This window comes from Pristiophorus japonicus, chromosome 5, assembly GCF_044704955.1.
Source record: "Pristiophorus japonicus isolate sPriJap1 chromosome 5, sPriJap1.hap1, whole genome shotgun sequence".
In the NCBI taxonomy this organism is placed as follows: domain Eukaryota; kingdom Metazoa; phylum Chordata; class Chondrichthyes; family Pristiophoridae; genus Pristiophorus; species Pristiophorus japonicus.
Genome location: NC_091981.1, coordinates 5,544,695 through 5,567,192, shown reverse-complemented (window position 1 = coordinate 5,567,192; position 22,498 = coordinate 5,544,695). Strand labels below are relative to the sequence as shown.

The 22,498-nt window shown below is 50.8% G+C and overlaps 1 protein-coding gene across 2 annotated transcripts in view; it reads left to right on the top strand.

Annotated features, from left to right (window-relative positions):
• nek11 (NIMA-related kinase 11) overlaps nt 1-17,792 on the top strand; it is a 388,331-nt gene extending 370,539 nt beyond the window's left edge. For both annotated transcript variants that reach the window (XM_070879780.1, XM_070879781.1), the window contains one exon: nt 16,349-17,792. In XM_070879780.1, the coding sequence (XP_070735881.1) occupies nt 16,349-16,553 (205 nt within the window). In that variant the 3' untranslated portion in view covers nt 16,554-17,792. The remainder of the gene's footprint in view (nt 1-16,348) is intronic.
• Nucleotides 17,793-22,498: the final 4,706 nt, after the last annotated feature.

The window sequence follows — 22,498 nt, the reverse complement described above, 5'->3', positions numbered from 1 at the left end:
GGATCACATGGGCCTGGACAACCAATGGACATCTCTGATAATAATGGGAACTCCGTTTTGTACGAGCTCCATTACTATCAATAAGAAAAGCCCCTAAAACACAGAATCACAGAGCAATAAATTAAAAAAAAACCTCACATATTTAAAATTAATTGAAATTGAATTTAATTAAATGTTTTAGAAAAAAAAACTATTTTTTGAATTTTTAAGATGTTTAACAGGGTTAAAAAGAAACTAACCTTAATGGACAGGGTTTTTAATACAAAACATTTTTCTATGTTTTAAAACTATTACGCTGCTAAAGGCGTAAGGGTTTGAAGGACATTTGCTGGGCAGGTGTTGAGCAAATGGCCCAAATCTCTGCCCCTCCAATGCCCTTCTCCCGGGGATGCGTGGGATCTGCCTGTAGATATTTTGACAGATTGCAAATGCCGGTTTTTGGTGCCTGCGCATCGCGGGCCAAGAACCGGCGTTTGCCACCTCGGCCCCTTCGAGTCTGTGCGCACATCGTACACACCCAGAGAGGCCGCAATCTACGGCCCATTGAGATGGTAACCCGGAGTGAAAAGAGAAGATTGCAGAGGCCAGTTGCCATCAATATTGCGGGGAAAGGAGTATCTTGGGTTGTGTTGGGACCAGGTAACGTGTGAAGGCACCACATGAAACACCGAGGTGAATGGCTGAGCTTTTATTATTCCCCCGCAATCATTTTTATTATAACATCGCATCTGTAGCATTGCCGAGCAGATAACGACACTGGTAAAGAACCACCAGGGCTTACGCGGGGACTAATGATCAGTAGCAATATGGTCATTAAAACATTGAAGCATTTAAAAGTCCATTAATTACCAGTCCCCAGTCGGAAATCCCACATCCAAGAATATGCAGCAAAATGGAAATGAAATTAAATGCAGCAGTCACGTTGAGAGGTCCATCAGACATTGTAATGAGTACACTTGTGAGGTTGCTCACAGGTTTGTAGAGCTGTTGCATTATGAGTGGCTCAGCTAGTCACGTATGTTCACAAGACTCAATAAAACCCCAGCCAGTTGGGTTCGGGGGATCCACGATGGGGTATGCACTTGTGAGCCTGGTGGATGAACTGGTAATGAGTAGCGTGATTGTTTAATCTTTGTTGATAAACCAACTAGTTCTTAATAGCGATGTGTTGTTATGAATTTTTAAGCAAAGAACCCATGAAGCAAATACATTACAGAGATCATAACCAAGGAATTATAGGAACAGGAGCAGGCCATTCAGCCCCTCGAGCCTGTTCCACCATTCAATGAGGGAGAGAGAGAGAAAACGTGTAATTATAGACCGGTTAGCTTGACATCGGTAGTGGGGAAAATGTTGGAATCACTTATTAAAGATGTAATAGCAGCGCATTTGGAAAGCAGTGACAGGATCGGTCCAAGTCAGCATGGATTTATGAAAGGGAAATCATGCTTGACAAATCTTCTAGAATTTTTTGAGGATGTAACTAATAGAGTGGACAAGGGAGAACCAGTGGATGTGGTGTATTTGGACATTCAAAAGGCTTTTGACAAAGTCCCACACAAGAGATTAGTGTGCAAAATTAAAACACATGGTATTGGGGGTAATGTACTGACGTGGATAGAGAACTGGTTGGCAGATAGGAAGCAGAGAGTCGGGATAAACGGGTCCTTTTCAGAATGACAGGCAGTGACTAGTGGGGTTGCGCAGGGCTCAGTGCTGGGACCCCAGCTCTTTACAATATACATCAATGATTTGGACGAAGGAATTGAATGTAATATCTCCAAGTTTGCAGTAGACACTAAGCTGGGTGGCGGTGTGAGCTGTGAGGAGGATGCTAAGAGGCTGCAGGTGACTAGGACAGGTTAGGTGAGTGGGCAAATGCATGGCAGATGCAGTATAATGTAGATAAATGTGAGGGTATCCACTTTGGTGGCAAAAACAGGAAGACAGAATATTATCTGAATGGTGACAGATTAGGAAAATGAGAGGTGCAACAAGACCTGGGTGTCATGGTTCATCAGTCATTGAAAGTTGGCAGGCGGTGAAGAAGGCAAATGGCATGTTGGCCTTCATAGCGAGAGGATTTGAGTATAGGAGCAGGGAGGTCGTACTGCAGTTGTACAGGGCCTTGGTGAGACCTCACCTGGAATATTGTGTTCAGTTTTGGTCTCCTAATCTGAGGAAGGACATTCTTGCTATTGAGGGAGTGCAGCAAAGGTTCACCAGACTGATTCCCGGGATGGCAGGACTGACATATGAAGAAAGACTGGATCGACTAGGCTTATATTCACTGGAATTTAGAAGAATGAGAGGGGATCTCATAGAAACGTTTAAAATTCTGATGGGATTGGACAGGTTAGATGCAGGAAGAATGTTCCCGATGTTGGGGAAGTCCAGAACTAGGGGTCACAGTCTAAGGATAAGGGGTAAGCCATTTAGGACCAAAATGAGGAGAAACTTCTTCACTCAGAGAATTGTGAACCTGTGGAATTCTCGACCACAGAATGTTGTTGAGGTCAGTTCATTAGATATATTCAAAAGGAAGTTAGATGTGACCCTTACGGCTAAAGGGATCAAGGGGTATGGAGAGAAAGCAGGAATGGGGTAATAAAGTTGCATGATCAGCCATGATCATATTGAATGGTGGTGTAGGCTCGAAGGGCCAAATGGCCTACTCCTGCACCTATTTTCTATGTTTCTATGAACTGGTAATGTGAAACGTCATTGTTAAATCTTTGTTGATAAACCAACTATTTCTTAATAACGATGTGTTGCTATGAATTCTTAAGCAAAGAACCCATAAAGCTAATATATTACACAGATCATAACCAGGGAATTATAGGAACAGGAGGAGGCCATTCAGCCCCTTGAGCCTGTTCCACCATTCAATGAGATCAGGGCTGATCTGCGACCTAACTCCATAGACCCGCCTTTGGCCCATATCCCTGAATACCTTTGGTTAACAAAAATCTATCAATCTCAGATTTAAAATTAACAATTGACCCAGCATCAATTGCCATTTACAGGTGAGAGTTCCAAACCTCTCCCGCCGTTTGTGTGTAGAAGTGTTTCCTAATTTCATTCCTGAAAAGTGTGGCTCTAATTTTTAGACTCTGCCCCTAGTCCCAGATTCCCCAACCAGCGGCAATAGTGTCTCTCTACCCACCCATTAGAACAATGAATGGAGAATTAGTAATTTTTGCACAGAAAAGAAGGAAAAAAAGGCTTGCATTTATATAGCGCCTGTCACGACCACTGGATGTCTCAAAGCGCTTTACAGCCAATGAAGTGTAGCCACCGTTGTAATGAAACGCGGCAGCCAATTTGCGCACAGCAAGCTCCCACAAACAGCAATGTGATAATGACCAGATCATCTGTTTTAGTGATGTTGATTGAGGGATAAATATTGGCCCCAGGACACCGGGAATAACTCCCCTGCTCTTCTTCAAAATAGTGCCGTGGGATCTTTTACCCTTACCTTTTGCGCAATGCAGGACAGAAATTAATAGATATTTGGATATTAAGTGAATTCAGGGATATGGGGATAGTACAGGCAAGTTGAGTTAGAAAGTCAGCCATGATCTTAGTGAATGACGGATCAGGCTCAAGGGGCCAAATGGCCGACTCCTGCTCCTATTTCTTGTGTTCACCTGAGAGAGCAGACGGGGCCGCAGTTTAATGTCTCATCTGAAAAATGGTACCTCAGTCATTGCAGCGGTCCCTTAGTACTGCCCCTCCGACAGTGCAGCGCTCCCTCAGTACTGCCCCTCTGACAGTGCAGCACTCCCTCAGTACTGCTCCTCCAACAGTGCAGCACTCCCTCAGTATGGCCCTCCAACAGTCCGGCACTCCCTCAGTACTGCCCCTCCGACAGTGCAGCACTCCCTCAGTATGGCCCTCCAACAGTCCGGCACTCCCTCAGTACTGCCCCTCCGACAGTGCGCCGCTCCCTCAGCACTGCTCCTCCGACAGTGCGGCGCTCCCTCAGCACTGCCCCTCCGACAGTGCGGCGCTCCCTCAGTACTGCCCCTCCGCCAGTGCGGCGCTCCCTCAGTACTGCCCCTCCGACAGTGCGGCGCTCCCTCAGTACTGCCCCTCCGACAGCGCGGCGCTCCCTCAGTACTGCCCCTCCGACAGTGCGGCGCTCCCTCAGTACTACCCCTCCGACAGTGCGGCGCTCCCTCAGTACTGCCCCTCCGACAGTGCGGCGCTCCCTCAGCACTGCACTGGGAGTGTCAGCCTAGATTTTTGTGCTCAAGTTCCTGGAGTGGGACTTGAACCCACAACCTTCTGACTCAGAGGCGAGGATGCTGCCCACTGAGCCACAGCTGACACAGAAAGGATTATTATTGCATTGAAATGGCATGTTGGCCTTCATAGCGAGGGGATTTGAGTACAGGGGCAGGGAGGTGTTGCTACAATTGTACAGGGCCTTGGTGAGGCCACACCTGGAGTATTGTGTACAGTTTTGGTCTCCTAACTTGAGGAAGGACATTCTTGCTATCTTGCAGCGAAGATTCACCAGACTGATTCCTGGGATGGTGGGACTGACCTATCAAGAAAGACTGGATCAACTGGGCTTGTATTCACTGGAGTTCAGAAGAATGAGAGGGGACCTCATAGAAACGTTTAAAATTCTGACGGGTTTAGACAGGTTAGATGCAGGAAGAATGTTCCCAATGTTGGAGAAGTCCAGAACCAGGGGTCACAGTCTAAGGATAAGGGGTAAGCCATTTAGGACCGAGATGAGGAGAAACTTCTTCACCCAGAGAGTGGTGAACCTGTGGAATTCTCTACCACAGGAAGTAGTTGAGGCCAATTCACTAAATATATTCAAAAGGGAGTTAGATGAAGTCCTTACTACTCGGGGGATCAAGGGGGTATGGCGAGAAAGCAGGAATGGGGTACTGAAGTTTCATGTTCAGCCATGAACTCATTGAATGACGGTGCAGGCTAGAAGGGCCGAATGGCCTACTCCTGCACCTATTTTCTATGTTTCTATGAATGGATATTGAAGCAGGGAAGATAACGTCAATTAAAGGGAGCTGGATAATTATTTGGAACTCAGCCATATTGAAGGATATGGGAGGGGGGCAAGGAATTGGATTAGAGTGGGCAGCTGCAGTTGTATTGGATAGATACTGGGAAAGGAAAAGTTTACAGGGCGATGGGGAAAGAGCAGGGGAAGTGGAGCTACTGGGATCGCTCTTTCAAATAGCCGACACAGGCACGATGGGCCGAATGGCCTCTTTCAGTGCTGTAAGGTTACATAGAGTATGCAGCACAGATACTGGCCATTCAGCCCATCTAGTCTGTGCTGGTGTTCAGCGCACCCTCTCATTTTGTTTTAGGGGCGCAGCCCATTCAAAATTCCATTGATTCCGTGCAAATTTCCTAACTCGCACCAGGTCCCGCTCACCCAACACCCTCTGTACTCGCTGCCCCGTGTCCTAACTCACATCGAGTCCCGCTCACCCAACACCCCCTGTACTCGCTGCCCCGTGTCCTAACTCGCACCAGGTCCCACTCACCCATCACCCCCTGTACTCGCTGCCCCGTGTCCTAACTCGCACCAGGTCCCACTCACCCATCACCCCCTGTACTCGCTGCCCCGTGTCCTAACTCGCACCAGGTCCCACTCACCCATCACCCCCTGTACTCGCTGCCCCGTGTCCTAACTCGCACCGAGTCCCGCTCACCCATCACCCACTGTACTCGCTGCCCCGTGTCCTAACTCGCACCAGGTCCCACTCACCCATCACCCCCTGTGCTCGCTGCCCCGTGTCCTAACTCGCACCAAGTCCCGCTCACCCATCACCCCCTGTGCTCGCTGCCCCGTGTCCTAACCCGCACTGAGTCCCGCTCACCCATCACCCCCTGTGCTCACTGCCCCGTGTCCTAACTCGCACCAAGTCCCGCTCACCCATCACCCACTGTACTCGCTGCCCCGTGTCCTAACTCGCACCAGTTCCCACTCACCCATCACCCCCTGTGCTCGCTGCCCCCGTGTCCTAACTCGCACCGAGTCCCGCTCACCCATCACCCTCTGTACTCGCTGCCCCGTGTCCTAACTCGCACCGAGTCCCGCTCACCCATCACCCTCTGTGCTCGCTGCCCCATGTCCTAACTCGCACCAGGTCCCGCTCACCCATCACCCCCTGTGCTCGCTGCCCCGTGTCCTAACTCGCACCAAGTCCCACTCACCCATCACCCCCTGTGCCCGCTGCCCTGTGTCCTAACTCAAACCGAGTCCCGCTCACCCATCACCCCCTGTGCTCGCTGCCCCGTGCCCTAACTTGCACCAAGTCCCACTCACTAATCACCCCCTGTGCTCGCTGCCCTGTGTCCTAACTCACACCAAGTCCCGCTCACCCCTCACCCCCTATGCCCCGTGTCCTAACTCACACCGAGTCCCGCTCACCCATCAAACCCTGTGCTCGCTGACCTACATTGGCTCCCGGTTAAGCAACGCCTCGATTTCAAGAGTCACATCCTTATCTTCAAATTCCTCCATGGCCTCGCCCTTCTCTATCTCTGTAATCTCCTCCAGCCTCACAGTCCCCCCGAGATATCTGCGCTCCTCTAATTCTACCCTTCTGAGCATCCCTGATTATAATCGCTCAACAATCAGTGACCATGCCTTCTGTTGCCTGGGCCCCAATTTCTGGAATTATAGAATCGTAGAAATTTACAGCACGGAAGGAGGCCATTCGGCCCATCGTGTCCGCGCCGGCCGACAAAGAACTACCCGGCCTAATCCCACTTTCCAGCTCTCGGTCCGTAGCCCTGTAGGTTACGGCACTTCAGGTGCACATCCAAGTACTTTTTAAATGTGGTGAGGGTTTCTGCCTCTACCACCCTTTCAGGCCGTGAGTTCCAGACCCCCATAACCCTGTGGGTTAAGAAATATTTCCTCAACTCCCCTCTAATCCTTTCACCATTTACTTAAAATTTATACCTGCTTGTTATGGACCTCTCTGCTCAGGGAAATAGGTTCTTCCTATCCACTCTATCTAGGCCCCTCATAATTTTATACACCTCAATTAAATCTCCCCTCAGCCTAAACCTCTCTACCTCTCTTTCCTCCTTTAAGACGCTCCTTAAAAACCTACCTCTTTGACCAAGCTTTTGGTCGCCTGCCCTAATTTCTACTTATGTGGCTCGGTGTCAAATTTCTTTTGTCTCGAAATACTCTTGTGAGAAGCGCCTTGGGATATTTCACCACGTCAAAGGCGCTGTATAAATACAGATTGTTGTTGCATCTGATCAGCTTAATTGGAACATTGCTGAACATTATTCTGCACACGAGTCTCCCCCAGTTCAACAACCTCATCTCAGCTTTTCACCACGTTTCTATTCCTTTTCCTCTCATCTACTCATCAAGTTTCATTTCTGAAAGCATCTAAACCCTTTGCTTCAAACCACTGCCCGTGGTGGCGAGTCCCACATTCGAACTGCTCTCTGAATAAAGACATTTCTTATTTCCCCATGGGATTTATCAGTGACTATCTTCTGTTGATGGCCCCTAGTTTGAACTCTCCCACAAGTGGGAACATTCTCTCCGCATCTGCCCTGCCCAACCCATCCACAATGTTAACCACCCCCCTCAGGTCACCTCGAAGTCTCCTCTCTTCTAAAAAAAAACGCCCTAACCTGTTCAATCTTTCCCGCAGTGATCTTATTGAAACGTATAAGATAATGAGGGGGCTCGACAAGGTGGATGCAGAGAGGATGTTTCCACTCGTAGGGGAAACTAAAACTAGGGGATATAGTCTCAGAATAAGGGGCCGTCCATTTAAAACTGACATGAGGAGAAATTTCGGTTTCTTAATCGATAAGGGGTTAAGGGTGTCATGTATTCAACCAGCATTGTAACCCATGTATAAACTGACCTAAGGGGGAACTGAGGGAAATCTTTATTAGTCGGGAAATTGTGTTGGGGAAATTGATGGGATTGAAGGCCGATAAATCCCCAGGGCCTGATGGACTGCATCCTAGAGTACTTAAGGAGGTGGCCTTGGAAATAGCGGATGCATTGACAGTCATTTTCCAACATTCCATTGACTCTGGATCAGTTCCTATGGAGTGGAGGGTCGCCAATGTAACCCCACTTTTTAAAAAAGGAGGGAGAGAGAAAACAGGGAATTATAGACCGGTCAGCCTGACCTCAGTAGTGGGTAAAATGATGGAATCAATTATTAAGGATGTCATAGCAGTGCATCTGGAAAATGGTGACATGATAGGTCCAAGTCAGCATGGATTTGTGAAAGGGAAATCATGCTTGACAAATCTTCTGGAATTTTTTGAGGATGTTTCCAGTAAAGTGGACAAAGGAGAACCAGTTGATGTGGTATATTTGGACTTTCAGAAGGCTTTCGACAAGGTCCCACACAAGAGATTAATGTGCAAAGTTAAAGCACATGGGATTGGGGTAGTGTGCTGACGTGGATTGAGAACTGGTTGTCAGACAGGAAGCAAAGAGTAGGAGTAAACGGGTACTTTTCAGAATGGCAGGCAGTGACTAGTGGAGTGCCGCAAGGTTCTGTGCTGGGGCCCCAGCTGTTTACATTGTACATTAATGATTTAGACGAGGGGATTAAATGCAGTATCTCCAAATTTGCGGATGATACTAAGTTGGGTGGCAGTGTGAGCTGCGAGGAGGATGCTATTAGGCTGCAGAGTGACTTGGATAGGTTAGGTGAGTGGGCAAATGCATGGCAGATGAAGTATAATGTGGATAAATGTGAGGTTATCCACTTTGGTGGTAAAAACAGAGAGACAGACTATTATCTGAATGGTGACAGATTAGGAAAAGGGAAGGTGCAACGAGACCTGGGTGTCATGGTACATCAGTCATTGAAGGTTGGCATGCAGGTACAGCAGGCGGTTAAGAAAGCAAATGGCATGTTGGCCTTCATAGCGAGGGGATTTGAATACAGGGGCAGGGAGGTGTTGCTACAGTTGTACAGGTCCTTGGTGAGGCCACACCTGGAGTATTGTGTACAGTTTTGGTCTCCTAACTTGAGGAAGGACATTCTTGCTATTGAGGGAGTGCAGCGAAGGTTCACCAGACTGATTCCCGGGATGGCGGGACTGACCTATCAAGAAAGATTGGATCAACTGGGCTTGTATTCACTGGAGTTCAGAAGAATGAGAGGGGACCTCATAGAAACGTTTAAAATTCTGACGGGTTTAGACAGGTTAGATGCAGAAAGAATGTTCCCAATGTTGGGGAAGTCCAGAACCAGGGGTCACAGTCTGAGGATAAGGGGTAAGCCATTTAGGACCGAGATGAGGAGAAACTTCTTCACCCAGAGAGTGGTGAACCTGTGGAATTCTCTACCACAGAAAGTAGTTGAGGCCAATTCACTAAATATATTCAAAAGGGAGTTAGATGAAGTCCTTACTACTCGGGGGATCAAGGGTTATGGCGAGAAAGCAGGAAGGGGGTACTGAAGTTTCATGTTCAGCCATGAACTCATTGAATGGCGGTGCAGGCTAGAAGGGCTGAATGGCCTGCTCCTGCACCTATTTTCTATGTTTCTATGTTTCTATGTACACCGTGAGAACACTGACCACTAGGTGGGAGACACTCCTAACCTGGACCTTCAGGTACAAAAAGGGAAGCTCCACCCACCTTCATCACTTGAGTGCTAAGGAATAAAGGACAGGTCACAGACTGACCTTCTCTCAGGCATGGGCCTCGTGTGCATTTATACTGTGTAGTAAGGATGTATCAATGGCGACAAGAAACTGGGATTTAAACCACGCGAGCATGGCCACTAGCAGAACAGACAAGAGGTACTGTGTTAAGGAATGGTTGGGACAGAGATTCAACATTGTTAAAGCAGCACACAGTTCTCCAGGCAGACAAGGGCAATCAGGCATGCCCCAACATGTAGTCGAACCCAGGGGGGAAGTTCGACAGAGACAATGGCAAGCTGAACAGCGATTCACGCCATTGCAAGGGACAATGCGGCCAGTAATGGGGCCATCAACACCTGTTAATGGTGCACTCAAGGACAATAACAGGGGCAGTCAGGAACGGTCGACTGGCAAGGGACCTTTTGTTTCAAACCGCAACTCATGCTGGAGGCGTGGAGGCATACATTCAGCCGGAGTTTGCAGAGATGAGCAAAATACCTGCAGAAATTGCAGAAATGGACACTGGGGGAAATCGCTGGAAGCTGAAGTTCAGCGAGTTCATGTGGAGCACGTATACAGTTCATACACCAGGACGCCACCGATAATGATGAAAGTGCTCCTCAATGGCATCCCAGTATCAATGGAGTTAGACACGGGTGCCAGCCAGTCCCTGATGGGTATCAAACAGTTCGAAAAGTTGTGGGCATCCAAGGCCAGGAGGCCAAAATTATCGCCGATTGACGCACAGCTACGGACTTACACAAAGCAGATCATTCCGGTGCGAGGCAGATTCGGAGAACAGGTTGCCACTCTGGATTGTCCCAGGCGACGGTCCCACACTACTGGGGAGGAGTTGGCTTGCTGTCATGAACTGGAAATGGGGCGATGTCAATGCAATTTCCTCTGTGGAGCGAGTATCATGCTCACAGGTCCTGGACAAATTTGACTCATTATTTCAACCCGGCATTGGCACTTTCATGGGGGCCAAGGTAGTGATTCACATAAACCCGGACGCCAGACCAGTACACCACAAGGCCAGAGTGGTGCCGTACGTGATGCGGGAAAAGATAGAAGGCGAATTGGACCGCCTGTTGAGGGAAGGCATCATCTCGCCAGTCGAATTCAGTGACTGGGCGAGCCCAATCGTGCCGGTGCTCAAGGCGGATGGGTCGGTCAGGACATGTGGCGATTACAAGGCCACCATCAATCGGGTATCACTCCAAGACCAGTACCCGCTACCGAGAGCGGAGGACCTCTTTGTGACGCTATCCGGTGGCAAACTTTTTTCAAAATTGGACCTGACCTCAGCTTACATGACCCAGGAGCTGGCGAGTGAGTCGAAGAAGCTGACCACCATCACGACACACAAGGGGTTGTTTGAGTACAACAGATGTCCGTTCGGGATTCGCTCGGCCGCCGCGATCTTCCAACGAAATATGGAAAGCCTCCTCAAGTCGATTCCAGGGACGGTGGTTTTTCAGGACGACATCCTTATTACGGGTTACGATACTGAAGAACACCTCCACAACCTGGAGGAGGTGCTACGCAGACTGGACCGGGTAGGGCTGCGACTGAAAAAGGCGAAGTGCGTCTTCCTAGCTCCAGAGGTAGAATTCCTGGGGATGAGGATAGCAGCAGACGGGATCAGACCTACTGCTGAAGACGGAAGCGATCCAGAGAGCACCCAGACCCCGTAACACGACGGAGCTGCGTTCATTCCTGGGGCTCCTGAACTATTTTGGTAACTTTCTTCCCAAATTGAGCACGTTGCTAGAGCCGCTACACGTGCTCCTACGCAAAGGTCGCGAATGGGTCTGGGGGGACAGCCAGGAAAGGGCTTTTAATAGAGCACGCAATTTGTTATGTTCCAACAATCTGTTAACGCTATATGATCCATGTAAGAAACTTGTGTTAACGTGCGATGCGTCGTCCTATGGTGTCGGGTGTGTGTTGCAGCATGTCAATGCCAAGGGTCAGTTACAGCCGGTAGCTTATGCCTCCAGGAGTCTGTCCCAGGCAGAAACGGGCTACGGGATGGTAGAAAAGGAGGCACTCGCATTTGTGTATGCGGTAAAGAAAATGCACCAGTACCTGTTTGGCAGGAAATTTGAGTTGGAGACAGATCACAAACCCCTAACGTCCCTTTTGGCCGACAACAAGGCCATAAATGCAAACGCATCGGCCCGCATACAGAGGTGGGCACTCACGTTAGCTGCCTATGACTACACAATTCGGCACAGACCGGGCACTGAAAACTGCGCCGATGCACTCAGCAGGCTCCCACTAGCCACCACTGAGGGGGCTACCGAGCATGGTGCTGAGATGGTCATGGCTGTTGAAGCTTTCGGAAGCGAAGGCTCACCCGTGACAGCCCGTCAGATTAAAGTCTGGACAAATAGAGACCCGCTATTGTCTCTAGTCAAGAAATGTGTCCTGAATGGGGACTGCAGCCACGTACAGGGCATGCCCTGAGGAATTTAAACCATTTCACAGGCGCAAGGATGAACTCTCGATTCAGGCCGATTGCCTACTGTGGGGAAACCGTGTAGTCATGCCCCAGATGGGCAGAGAGGTGTTCATCAGAGAACGCCACAATGAGCACCCGGGCATTGTCACGATGAAGGCAATTACCAGGTCACACGTTTGGTGGCCAGGGATAGACACAGACCTGGAACTTTGTGTTCGCAGGTGCAACACGTGTGCCCAGCTGGGCCATGCGCCCAGGGAAGCCCCCCTTAGCCCCTGGCCATGGCCCGCCAAGCCTTGGTCACGCATCCATGTGGACTACGCAGGTCCTTTCATGGGGAAAATGTTTTTGGTTGTAGTGGACGCCTACTCCAAATGGATCGAGTGTGACATTTTAAATTCAAGCACATCCTCTGCCACGGTAGAAAGTCTACGGGCAATGTTCGCCACCCACGGTCTACCGGACATCTTGGTCAGCGACAATGGCCCGTGCTTCACAAGCACTGAATTCCAGGACTTCATGGCAGGCAATGGAATTAACCATGTCAGAACGGCACCGTTCAAGCCGGCCTCAAACGGCCAGGCAGAACGAGCAGTGCAGATAATCAAACAGGGGATGCTCAGAATCCAAGGGGGTTCCCTACAAAGCCGCTTATCACGCCTCCTGTTGGCCTATCGATCCCGACCACACTCGCTCACAGGGGTTCCACCCGCAGAGCTTCTAATGAAAAGGACGCTCAAAACCCGATTATCCCTTATCCACCCCACCATGAAAGAAATTGTCGAGAGCAGGCGCCAGTCACAATATCACTACCATGACAGGAATGCGAGGGCGCGATGTATTGATGTAAATGATCCTGTTTTTGTCCTCAACTACGCTGCAGGGTCCAAATGGCTCGCAGGCACTGTGGTTGCCAAAGAGGGAAATAGGATTCTGGTAGTTAAACTTACCAATGGACAAATCTGCCGCAAACATGTGGATCAAACAAAAAGGAGGTTCAGCAATCCCATAGAAGAAGCAGAGGAAGAACACGATATAGAGTTCACTCCATCACAGGTGACCGAACACCGGAACCAAAGGGAGGAGAGCCCAGTCACTGTGGGCAGTCCGGACAGGCCTGAGGCACCGCAAACAGCAGACACTCAGGCCAGCGCCCAACAACCCGAGCCCCAACTCAGGCGCTCTACAAGGGAGCGTAAACCACCAGAGAGACTCAACCTGTGATCCCAATAAGACTTTTGGGGGTGGGGGAGGTGATGTCATGTATTCAACCAGCATTGTAACCCATGTATAAACTGACCTAGTTGTACACCGTGAGAACACTGACCACTAGGTGGGAGACACTCCTAACCTGGACCTTCAGGTATAAAAGGGGAAGCTCCACCCACCTTCATCATTTGAGTGCTAAGGAATAAAGAACAGGTCACAGACTGACCTTCTCTCAAGCATGGGCCTCGTGTGCATTTATACTGTGTAGTAAGGACGTATCAAAGGGGTTATGCAGAGCGGGCGGGAAAGTGGAGCTGAGTCCATGATTAGATCAGCCACGAGCGTATTAAATGGCGGAGCAGGGTCGAAGGGCCGTATGGCCGACTCCTGCTCCTATTTCTTATGTTCTAAAATTTCTTCTCTCTGAAGGTTGTAAATTTGTGGAATTCTCTGCCTCAGAGAGCTGTGGAGGCTGGGTCATTGAATAAATTTAAGGTGGAGATAGACAGATTTTTGAGCGATAAGGGAGTAAAGGGTTATGGTGACCGGGCGGGGAAGTGGAGCTGAGTCCATGGTCAGATCAGCCATGATCTTGTTGAATGGCGGAGCAGGCTCGAGGGGCCGAATGGCCGACTCCTGCTCCTATTTCTTATGTTGTTATATCTGTAGTCTCTCAGTTCTGCCACCATCCTTGTAAATGTTTTGTTACACTTCCTCCAATGCTTCTGTGTCCTTCTTATAGTGTGGGGACCAGGACAGTGCACAGAACTTTACCTTAGCTTCACTACTTTTGAATTCATGTTAAGAGAATTCTCGGATTGTTCTCTGAAGAATTAGCACTGGCACAGGCTCAATGGGCCAAAGACCTCCTCTTGTGTTGGAATTTTTATGGTATATTGTCACTCAGTGTCAGGCCTTTGATTTAATTCATTGACAGGATGCGGGTATCGTTGGCAAGGCCGGCATTTATTGCCCATCTCTAATTGCCCCTTGAGAAGGTGGTGGTGAGCCGCCTTCTTGAACCGTTGCAATCCGTGTGGTGAAGGTGCTCCCACAGTGCTGTTAGGGAGGGAGTTCCAGGATTGTGACCCAGCGACGATGAAGGAACGGCCGATATATTTCCAAGTCAGGATGGTGTGTGACTGGGAGGGGAACGTGGAGGTGGTGGTGTTCCCATGTGCCTGCTGCCCTTATCCTTCTAGGCGGTAGAGGTCGCGGGTTTGGGATGTGCTGCCGAAGAAGCCTTGGCGAGTTGCTGCAGTGCATCTTGTAGATGGTACACACTGCAGCCACGGTGCGCCGGTGGTGGAGGGAGTGAGTGTTGAAGGTGGTGGATGGGGTGTAGTTCAAGCGGGCTGCTTTGTCCTGGATGGTGTCGAGCTTCTTGAGTGTTGTTGGAGCTGCAACTCATCCAGGCAAGTGGAGAGTATTCCATCACACTCCTGACTTGTGCCTTGTAGATGGTGGAAAGGCTTTAGGGAGTCAGGAGGTGAGACACTCATCGCAGAATACACAGCCTCTGACCCGCTCTTGTAGCCACAGTATTCAGGTCAATGGTGACCCCCAGGATGTTGATGGTGGGGGATTCGGTGATGGTAATGCCGTTGAATGTCAAGGGGCGGTGGTTAGACTCTCGCTTGTTGGAGATAGTCATTGCCTGGCACTTGTGTGACACGAATGTTACTTGTCACTTATCAGCCCAAACCTGAATGTTGTCCAGGTCTTGCTGCATGTGGGCACTGACTGCTTCATTATCTGAGGAGTTGCGAATGGAACTGAACACTGTGCAGTCATCAGCGAACATCCCCACTTCTGACCTTATGATGGAGAGAAGGTCATTGATAAAGCAGCTGAAGATGTTTGGGCCAAGGACACTGCCCTGAGGAACTCCTGCAGCGATGTCCTGGGGCTGGGATGATTGGCCTCCAACCGCCACAATCATCTTCCTTTGTGCTGGGTATGACTCCAGCCAGTGGGGAGTTTTCCTCCTGATTCCCATTGACTTCAGTTTTACTCGCACGCCTTGATGCCAAACTCAGTCAAATGCTGCCTTGACGTGAAAGGCAGTCAGTCTCACCTCATCTCAGGAATTCAGAGTCAGAAGGTTGTGGGTTCAAGTCGCGCTCCAGAGACTTGAGCACAAAAATCCAGGCTGACTCTCCAATGCAGTACTGAGGGAGCACCGCATTGTCGGAGGAGCAGTACTGAGGGAGTGCTGCACTGTCAGAGGGGTAGTACTGAGGGAGTGCTGCACTGTCGGAGGGGCAGTACTGAGAGAGTGCCGCACTGTCGGAGGGGCAGTACTGAGGGAGTACTGCACTGTCGGAGGGGCAGTACTGAGGGAGTGCGCACTGTCGGAGGGGCAGTACTGAGGGAGTGCTGCACTGTCGGAGGGGCAGTACTGAGGGAGTGCGCACTGTTGGAGGGGCAGTACTGAGGGAGTGCTGCACTGTCGGAGGGGCAGTACTGAGGGAACGCCGCACTGTCGGAGGGGCATGCTGAGGGAGTGCCGCAATATCGGAGGGGCGGTACTGAGGGAGTGCTGCACTGTCGGAGGGGCAGTACTGAGGGAGTGCTGCACTGTCGGAGGTGCCGCCTTTTGGATGAGACGTTAAACCGAGGCCCCGTCTGCTCTCTCAGGAGGACGTAAAAGATCCCACGGCACTATTTTGAAGAAGAGCAGGGGAGTTCTCCCCGGTGTCCTGGGGCCAATATTTATCCCTCAATCAACATCACTAAAACAGATTATCTGGTCATTATCACATTGCTGTGTGTGGGAGCTTGCTGTGCGCAAATTGGCTGCCGTGTTTCCCGCATTGGAGTGTAGTCACTGTTGTAATTTTCCACATTACAACAGTGACTACATTCCAAAAACCACATCATTGGCTGTAAACCGTTAGTCTTGAAAGGCGCTATAGAAATGCAAGTCTTTTTTATGCGGCACCGTCGGTGTGTTTCAAGGTACCACGACTCCTGCAAATTAATAATTGTTTTTTTTAATTTTGCCGGCTTGTGTTTGTGCCTTAGGTCAGCCATCGAGAAACTGGACGCCGGTATGTTTCAGCGAGTCTATGACTACCTGAAGGTGGCACGGCGGCAGAATGCCAAGGAGGCAGAGGTGAAGGAGCACTTGGAGAAGTTGGGCGCCCAGCCGAGCAGCTGCTTCGAAGTTGACCAACTGCTGTACTTTGAGGAGCAACTGCAGGCCTCCGCCGCAGAAGCTAAGCAGTGATGATCCAGCGCCAGCCTAGATGCAGCGACGGATGTACGATCGTGGGCTATTGGCAACATCACTCAATACTACGGTGTCCGTAACGTGTGCGCCTGTGAGCATGCTCACAATGCTTGGAGTGCTGTCGCCCCTGTCCGAACTGACCCCCCCCCCCCCCCATCCCCCCCCACCGTCCGGAAGGAATTCCTCATCGGCGCCAAGCCCCGCAACCTCCCTCGGGAGCTGGCGCCTCACAACTCGAGCCTCCTCCGGGAAATCCCCTCCGTGCCTTTCAGTTCTGCGCGGAGGGGATTCCTGTACGGGCTGCTCTTGCACTCTCTCCACGTTACCATCCTCGTCTGCCGTCCGGACACGCCATGGCGCACCATCTCGCCGTCCGGAGGAGGCAGGGGGCCCCCAATGGAGTGCACTCTACGCGGGAGTCCTCCCACTATTTATTGGGGACTTGGCCTGGAGGGTGTTGCACGGAGCAGTCCTGTGCAATAAGTTTTTAAGTCGGTTCACGGGCTCCCGGGCCGCCTGCAATTTCTGCGGTCTGGAGGAGTCCGTGTTCCACGGGTATGTTCAGTGCGTGAGGTTGCAACCCCTGTTCCATTATTTGAAGGGGTGGCTCCTCAATTTCTGGTTGTACTTCAGTCCCACGCTCCTGACCTTTGGGCACCCTGTGCGGAGGGGAGCGGGCAGGTCGGAGGGCCTCCTCGTGGGACTGCTCCTGGGCACGGCCTAGGGGGCCATCAGCCGGTCCAGGCAGCGGGCGGTCGAGGGGGTCGTTCAGCCCGACTGCCTGCCTCTCTTCCGCGGCTACATTCGTGCCAGGGTGTCCCTGGAGATGGAGCACGCGGTGTCCACCGGTACGCTCGCGGCCTTCCGCGAGAGGTGGGCGCCGGAGGGACTGGAGTGCATCATCACCCCCGGCAACCAAATTTTGATCTAAGGTTTCCTTTAATGTTTTATATGGAGATTTGTGGGTTCTAGGCCCTTGCCAAAAGGGGGGACTTTATGTAAAGTTACAATTAAAATAGTTGTAGAGCTGTTGCACTATGAGTGGCTTCGCCAGTCACGTGATGTTCACAAGACTCAATAAAACCCCAGTTAATTGAGTCTAGGTTCCCCACAATGAGGTATGCAGTTGTGAGCCTGGTGGATGAACTGGTAATGTTCAGTTTGATTGTTAAACTTTTGCTAATAAACCAACTAGTTCTTTACCGCAAATGTGCCGCTGTGAATTCTTAAGCAAAGAACCCACAAAGCTGATACACTGCAGTGTCCTGTTAAAGTAAGCAACCTATCTCGCACAGAACTAAAGTCCCAAACTCACTGGGTTTACTTTTCGAAGAGGCTCCAATTCTGTTATCCAAAACTTCAGCACATTTTAAGATGGAAACTTTTAACAGAAAACCTTTTGTTTTTCTTTAGTTGAATGAAGACTTTTTTTTAACCAAGGGAGGCAAATATTTTACATGTTGTCATGAATTTATGGACTGTTTATGCTAATTGTCAGTGTCCTCACAAGAGTACAAACTTCAATCCATTGCTGTTTAATTAACTTTTGCTCCTGCATAATTTTATTTTAGGTGAAGGTAATTGCTTATTTAACAAAGCCTGAGAGTAGACGATACTAAGCCAGGAAAATGTAAATTATTAATCAGAATATTTTATTATCGTCTATGATGAGCAAATATCTCCAGCTTAAACATCCACAGCGATTGTCTCACCTTCTGACTCCCTCTGCTCTTTCCCCATATCGCTGTGTTTTTATCCCCTTCAAGTATTTATTCAATTCCCTGTTGAAAGTTACTATTGAAATGAAGTAATTAGTGGAGGTGGCAAATGTATATTTTCTCCAGTGCTTCCCCTGTGTACATTTTAAGTCTTTTCTACATCATGTATTCCTTTTAGACCCTATCTAGAATTGTTGGGAACGATAGCATAGCACTAATGTTACTGGACCAGTAATCCGTGGATGGAGGGATTTGAAAACAAGGATGAGAATTGCGAAATCGAGGCGTTGCTTAACCCGGGAGCCAATGTAGGTCAGCGAGCACAGGGGGTGATGGGTGAGCGGGACTCGGTGCGAGTCAGGACACGGGGCAGCGAGCACAGGGGGTGATGGGTGAGCGAGACTCGGTGCGAGTTAGGACACGGGGCAGTGAGCACAGGGGGTGAGGGGTGAGCGGGACTAGGTGCGAGTTAGGACACGGGGCAGCGAGCACAGGGGGTGAGGGGTGAGCGGGACTCGGTGCGAGTTAGGACACGGGGCAGCCGTGTTTTGGATCACCTCTCGTTTATGCAGGGTACCAGCACCAGTACTGATAGGAGACCAAAGCAAGCGCTCTACTCGGAACTCCTTCACGGCAAACGAGCCCCAGGTGGGCAGAGGAAACGTTACAAGGACACCCTCAAAGCCTCCCTGATAAAGTGCAACATCCCCACCGACACCTGGGAGTCCCTGGCCAAAGACCGCCCTAAGTGGAGGAAGTTCATCCGGGAGGGTGCTGAGCACCTCGAGTCTCGTCGCCGAGAGCATGCAGAAACCAAGCGCAGGCAGCGGAAGGAGCGTGCGGCAAACCAGTCCCACCCTCCCTTTCCTTCAACCACTGTCTGTCCCACCTGTGACAGGGAATGTGGTTCTCATATTGGACTGTTCAGTCACCTAAGAACTCACGTTAAGAGTGGAAGCAAGTCTTCCTCGATTCCGAGGGACTGCCTATGATGATGATGATGACAGGAGAACTCTCTGAGCGGCCCGAGGGCCTCAGTCACTGGGGGCACCGGTGCAGACGGCCCTCAAGTGGCCATACGCCCCGTAATCGACTGCAGTTGTGGTGAGCAGTCACTCATGGCTGCATGGACGAGGGTAGTGTTGTCCGTAATCACCACCGGACCTTACAGTGTGCTGGGCACATGCTAACACCAAAAATAAATGGCCACCGCTGAGATCACTGAGATGATCCTGGAATGGAGAATCTTAGTTATGAGGAAAGATTGGCACAGAGGAGGCTGAGAGGAGACCTCTTTGATTTGTATAAAATTTTGAGAGGCCTGGATATAGTGGATAGCAAGGGCCTATTTCCCTTGGTGGAGGGGTCAATAAGAGGGGGCATAGTTTTAAGGTGGTTGGTGGAAGGTTCAGAGGGGATTTGAGGGGGGGCTTCTTTACGCAGAGGGTTGTGGGGATCTGGAACTCACTGCCTGGAAGGGTAGTAGATGCAGAAACCCTCACCACACATAAGCGCCATAACCTGCAGGGTTACTGACCTAGAGCTGGTAAGTGGGATTAGACTGAATCATCATAGTCTCTCAAAACAAGGATGACTTGCTTCCACGCCAAAAAAAAATGTTGAGTTCACAGGTGTTTCGAATGAAGCATAAGAATAAAATTGTTTATTAATGATTAAAATTGTTTCTGCGTATGTATAAATGTTAAAAGTATAGGTTATACGGAAAGGCCTTCTTATGTTGAAACAAAATGGAAGCCCACAGAACTGCCGCATGGGTTGTGTGTATTGGAAAGCCATTTAACTGAATCAAGAGATGGCTGAACCAGGCCAGACAGACACACGTGTGAGGAGAGCCAATAAGGAAGTGCCCTGGAACCAAGGTCCAATCGTGAGGCTTTCGGAGGAACAATGGCTTTGAGAGGTATAAAGAACTCAGCCAATGACTTTTCTCTCCTGAACCAGCCAGCCAAAGGGAAGTAATGTATATCACTCTTTATTATAATCTCATTGTATCTGTTGTAACTAAGGTGCATGTGCATGTGTGTGTGTTTTTTAATAAACTGTTCCAATTGTTTTAGAAGAATTGTCTCACTGTTAAATTTAATGTCAGAGAATTTAGAAATCTTACAGAAGGTCCCGAACTACATCCTGAAGGGTGGAAGATGCCTGTGCGTGGATTTTTTTAACGTGGGGTGGCAGTTGCACACCAGCCACCACACGGGCTTGACAGAGCGAGGTCTTGGTCCAGTGGCAAGGGTTAACCAGGACGACTGGAGACCAGCTCTGCTGCACGGACCTAGTGCGCTCACATATCGCAGTGTGGGCTGGGCCCGTGCTGCCCCTGGGCCCTCGCCTCTTGTGGGCCCCGATCACGTCCCGCTACAATCTCTCGCCACTCCTTCGCCCCGACCTTGCCGCTCCTGCTGTACCTGCCCCACGCTCCAATCACCGACCTGGACCTTGATGACGTCACTCTTCACTGCCGTCGCCCTCCTGCGCCAGCTCGCGCTGTACCTTGTCGTGGTACGCCCCCACGCCGCTCCCGGGGCCTCCGCTCGCTGCTCCTTTTATGGCCCCGACCTGCCGCTGATGGTTTCTCGCAGGTCGGAGCCTCTATCCTGGATAACTTCTTGTTGGCCGGTGCAGATACAATGGTAAGTACTGCAGGGAATCGAATACGGCCAGGGTGATCTCCTGGACTAGTATCGATCGCCTGGATGGGTCGGAGAGGAATTTTCCCAGATTTTTTTCCCTAACCTGGCCTGGGTTTTTATCTGGTTTTTGCCTCTCCCAGGAGATCACATGGCTCCGGTTGGGGTGGAGTGTAGAATGTTTCAGTGTAAGGGGTGTCGCAGTTGTGTGAGGCGGACTGGTTGGGCTGGGTGCTCTTTGCCTTTCCGCCATTGTTCATAGGTTTATATGTAACCTTCAGGGCCGTGCGGCTCTTTGTCGGCCGGCGCGGACACAATGGGCTGAAATGGCCTCCTGCTTCGCTGTAAATTTCTATGTTTCTATGATCCCAGAAAATCTGAAGCCCTGTGCCTCTCACTAACCTTTTCAGCATTCAAGGCCCCAAATGGCAGCTGTTTATGGGCCAAAAACGCATTAAAATGTTTAAAAAAACAAGCCCCCACCTACTTTTTACAAACTCACTCCAACTCACTGGAGTAATCAAACGGCAAGCAGCACCTGCTCCCTCCGAGTCCCTCCCACTGAGACACAGCCCACCGAGACAGTGCCCAGCGACACAGTGCCCACCGACACAGTGCCCACCGAGACAGAGCCCACCGACACAGTGCCCAGCGACACAGTGCCCAGCGACACAGTGCCCACCGAGACAGAGCCCACCGACACAGTGCCCACCGAGACAGAGCCCACCGACACAGTGCCCAGCGACACAGTGCCCAGCGACACAGTGCCCACCGAGACAGAGCCCACCGACACAGTGCCCAGCGACACAGTGCCCACCGACACAGTGCCCACCGAGACAGAGCCCACCGACACAGTGCCCAGCGACACAGTGCCCACCGAGACAGTGCCCACCGAGACAGTGCCCCCGAGACAGTGCCCATCGAGACAGTGCCCACCGAGACAGAGCCCACCGACACAGTGCCCAGCGACACAGTGCCCACCGAGACAGTGCCCATCGAGACAGTGCCCCCGAGACAGTGCCCAGCGACACAGTGCCCCCGAGACAGTGCCATCGAGACAGTGCCCAGCGACACAGTGGCCACCGAGACAGTGCCCACCGAGACAGTGCCCCCGAGACAGTGCCCATCGAGACAGTGCCCCCGAGACAGTGCCCAGCGACACAGTGCCCACGGAGACACTGCTCACCGAGACAGTGCCCACCGAGACAGTGCCTACCGAGACAGTGCCCACTGAGACAGTGCCTACCGAGACAGTGCCCACTGAGACACTGCCCATTGAAACACTGCCCATCGAGACAGTGCCCTTTGAGACAGAGCCCACCGAGACAGAGCCCACCGACACAGTGCCCACCGACACAGTGCCCCCCGAGACACTGCCCACTGAGGCACTGCCCATCGAGTCATTGCCCACCGAGACATTGCCTACTGAGACAGTGCCCATCGAGACAGAGCCCACCGAGACAGAGCCCACCGAAAGTGCCCATCGACAGTGCCCACCGACACAGTGCCCACCGAGACAGTGCCCATCGACAGTGCCCACCGAGACAGTGCCCACCGACACAGTGCCCATCGA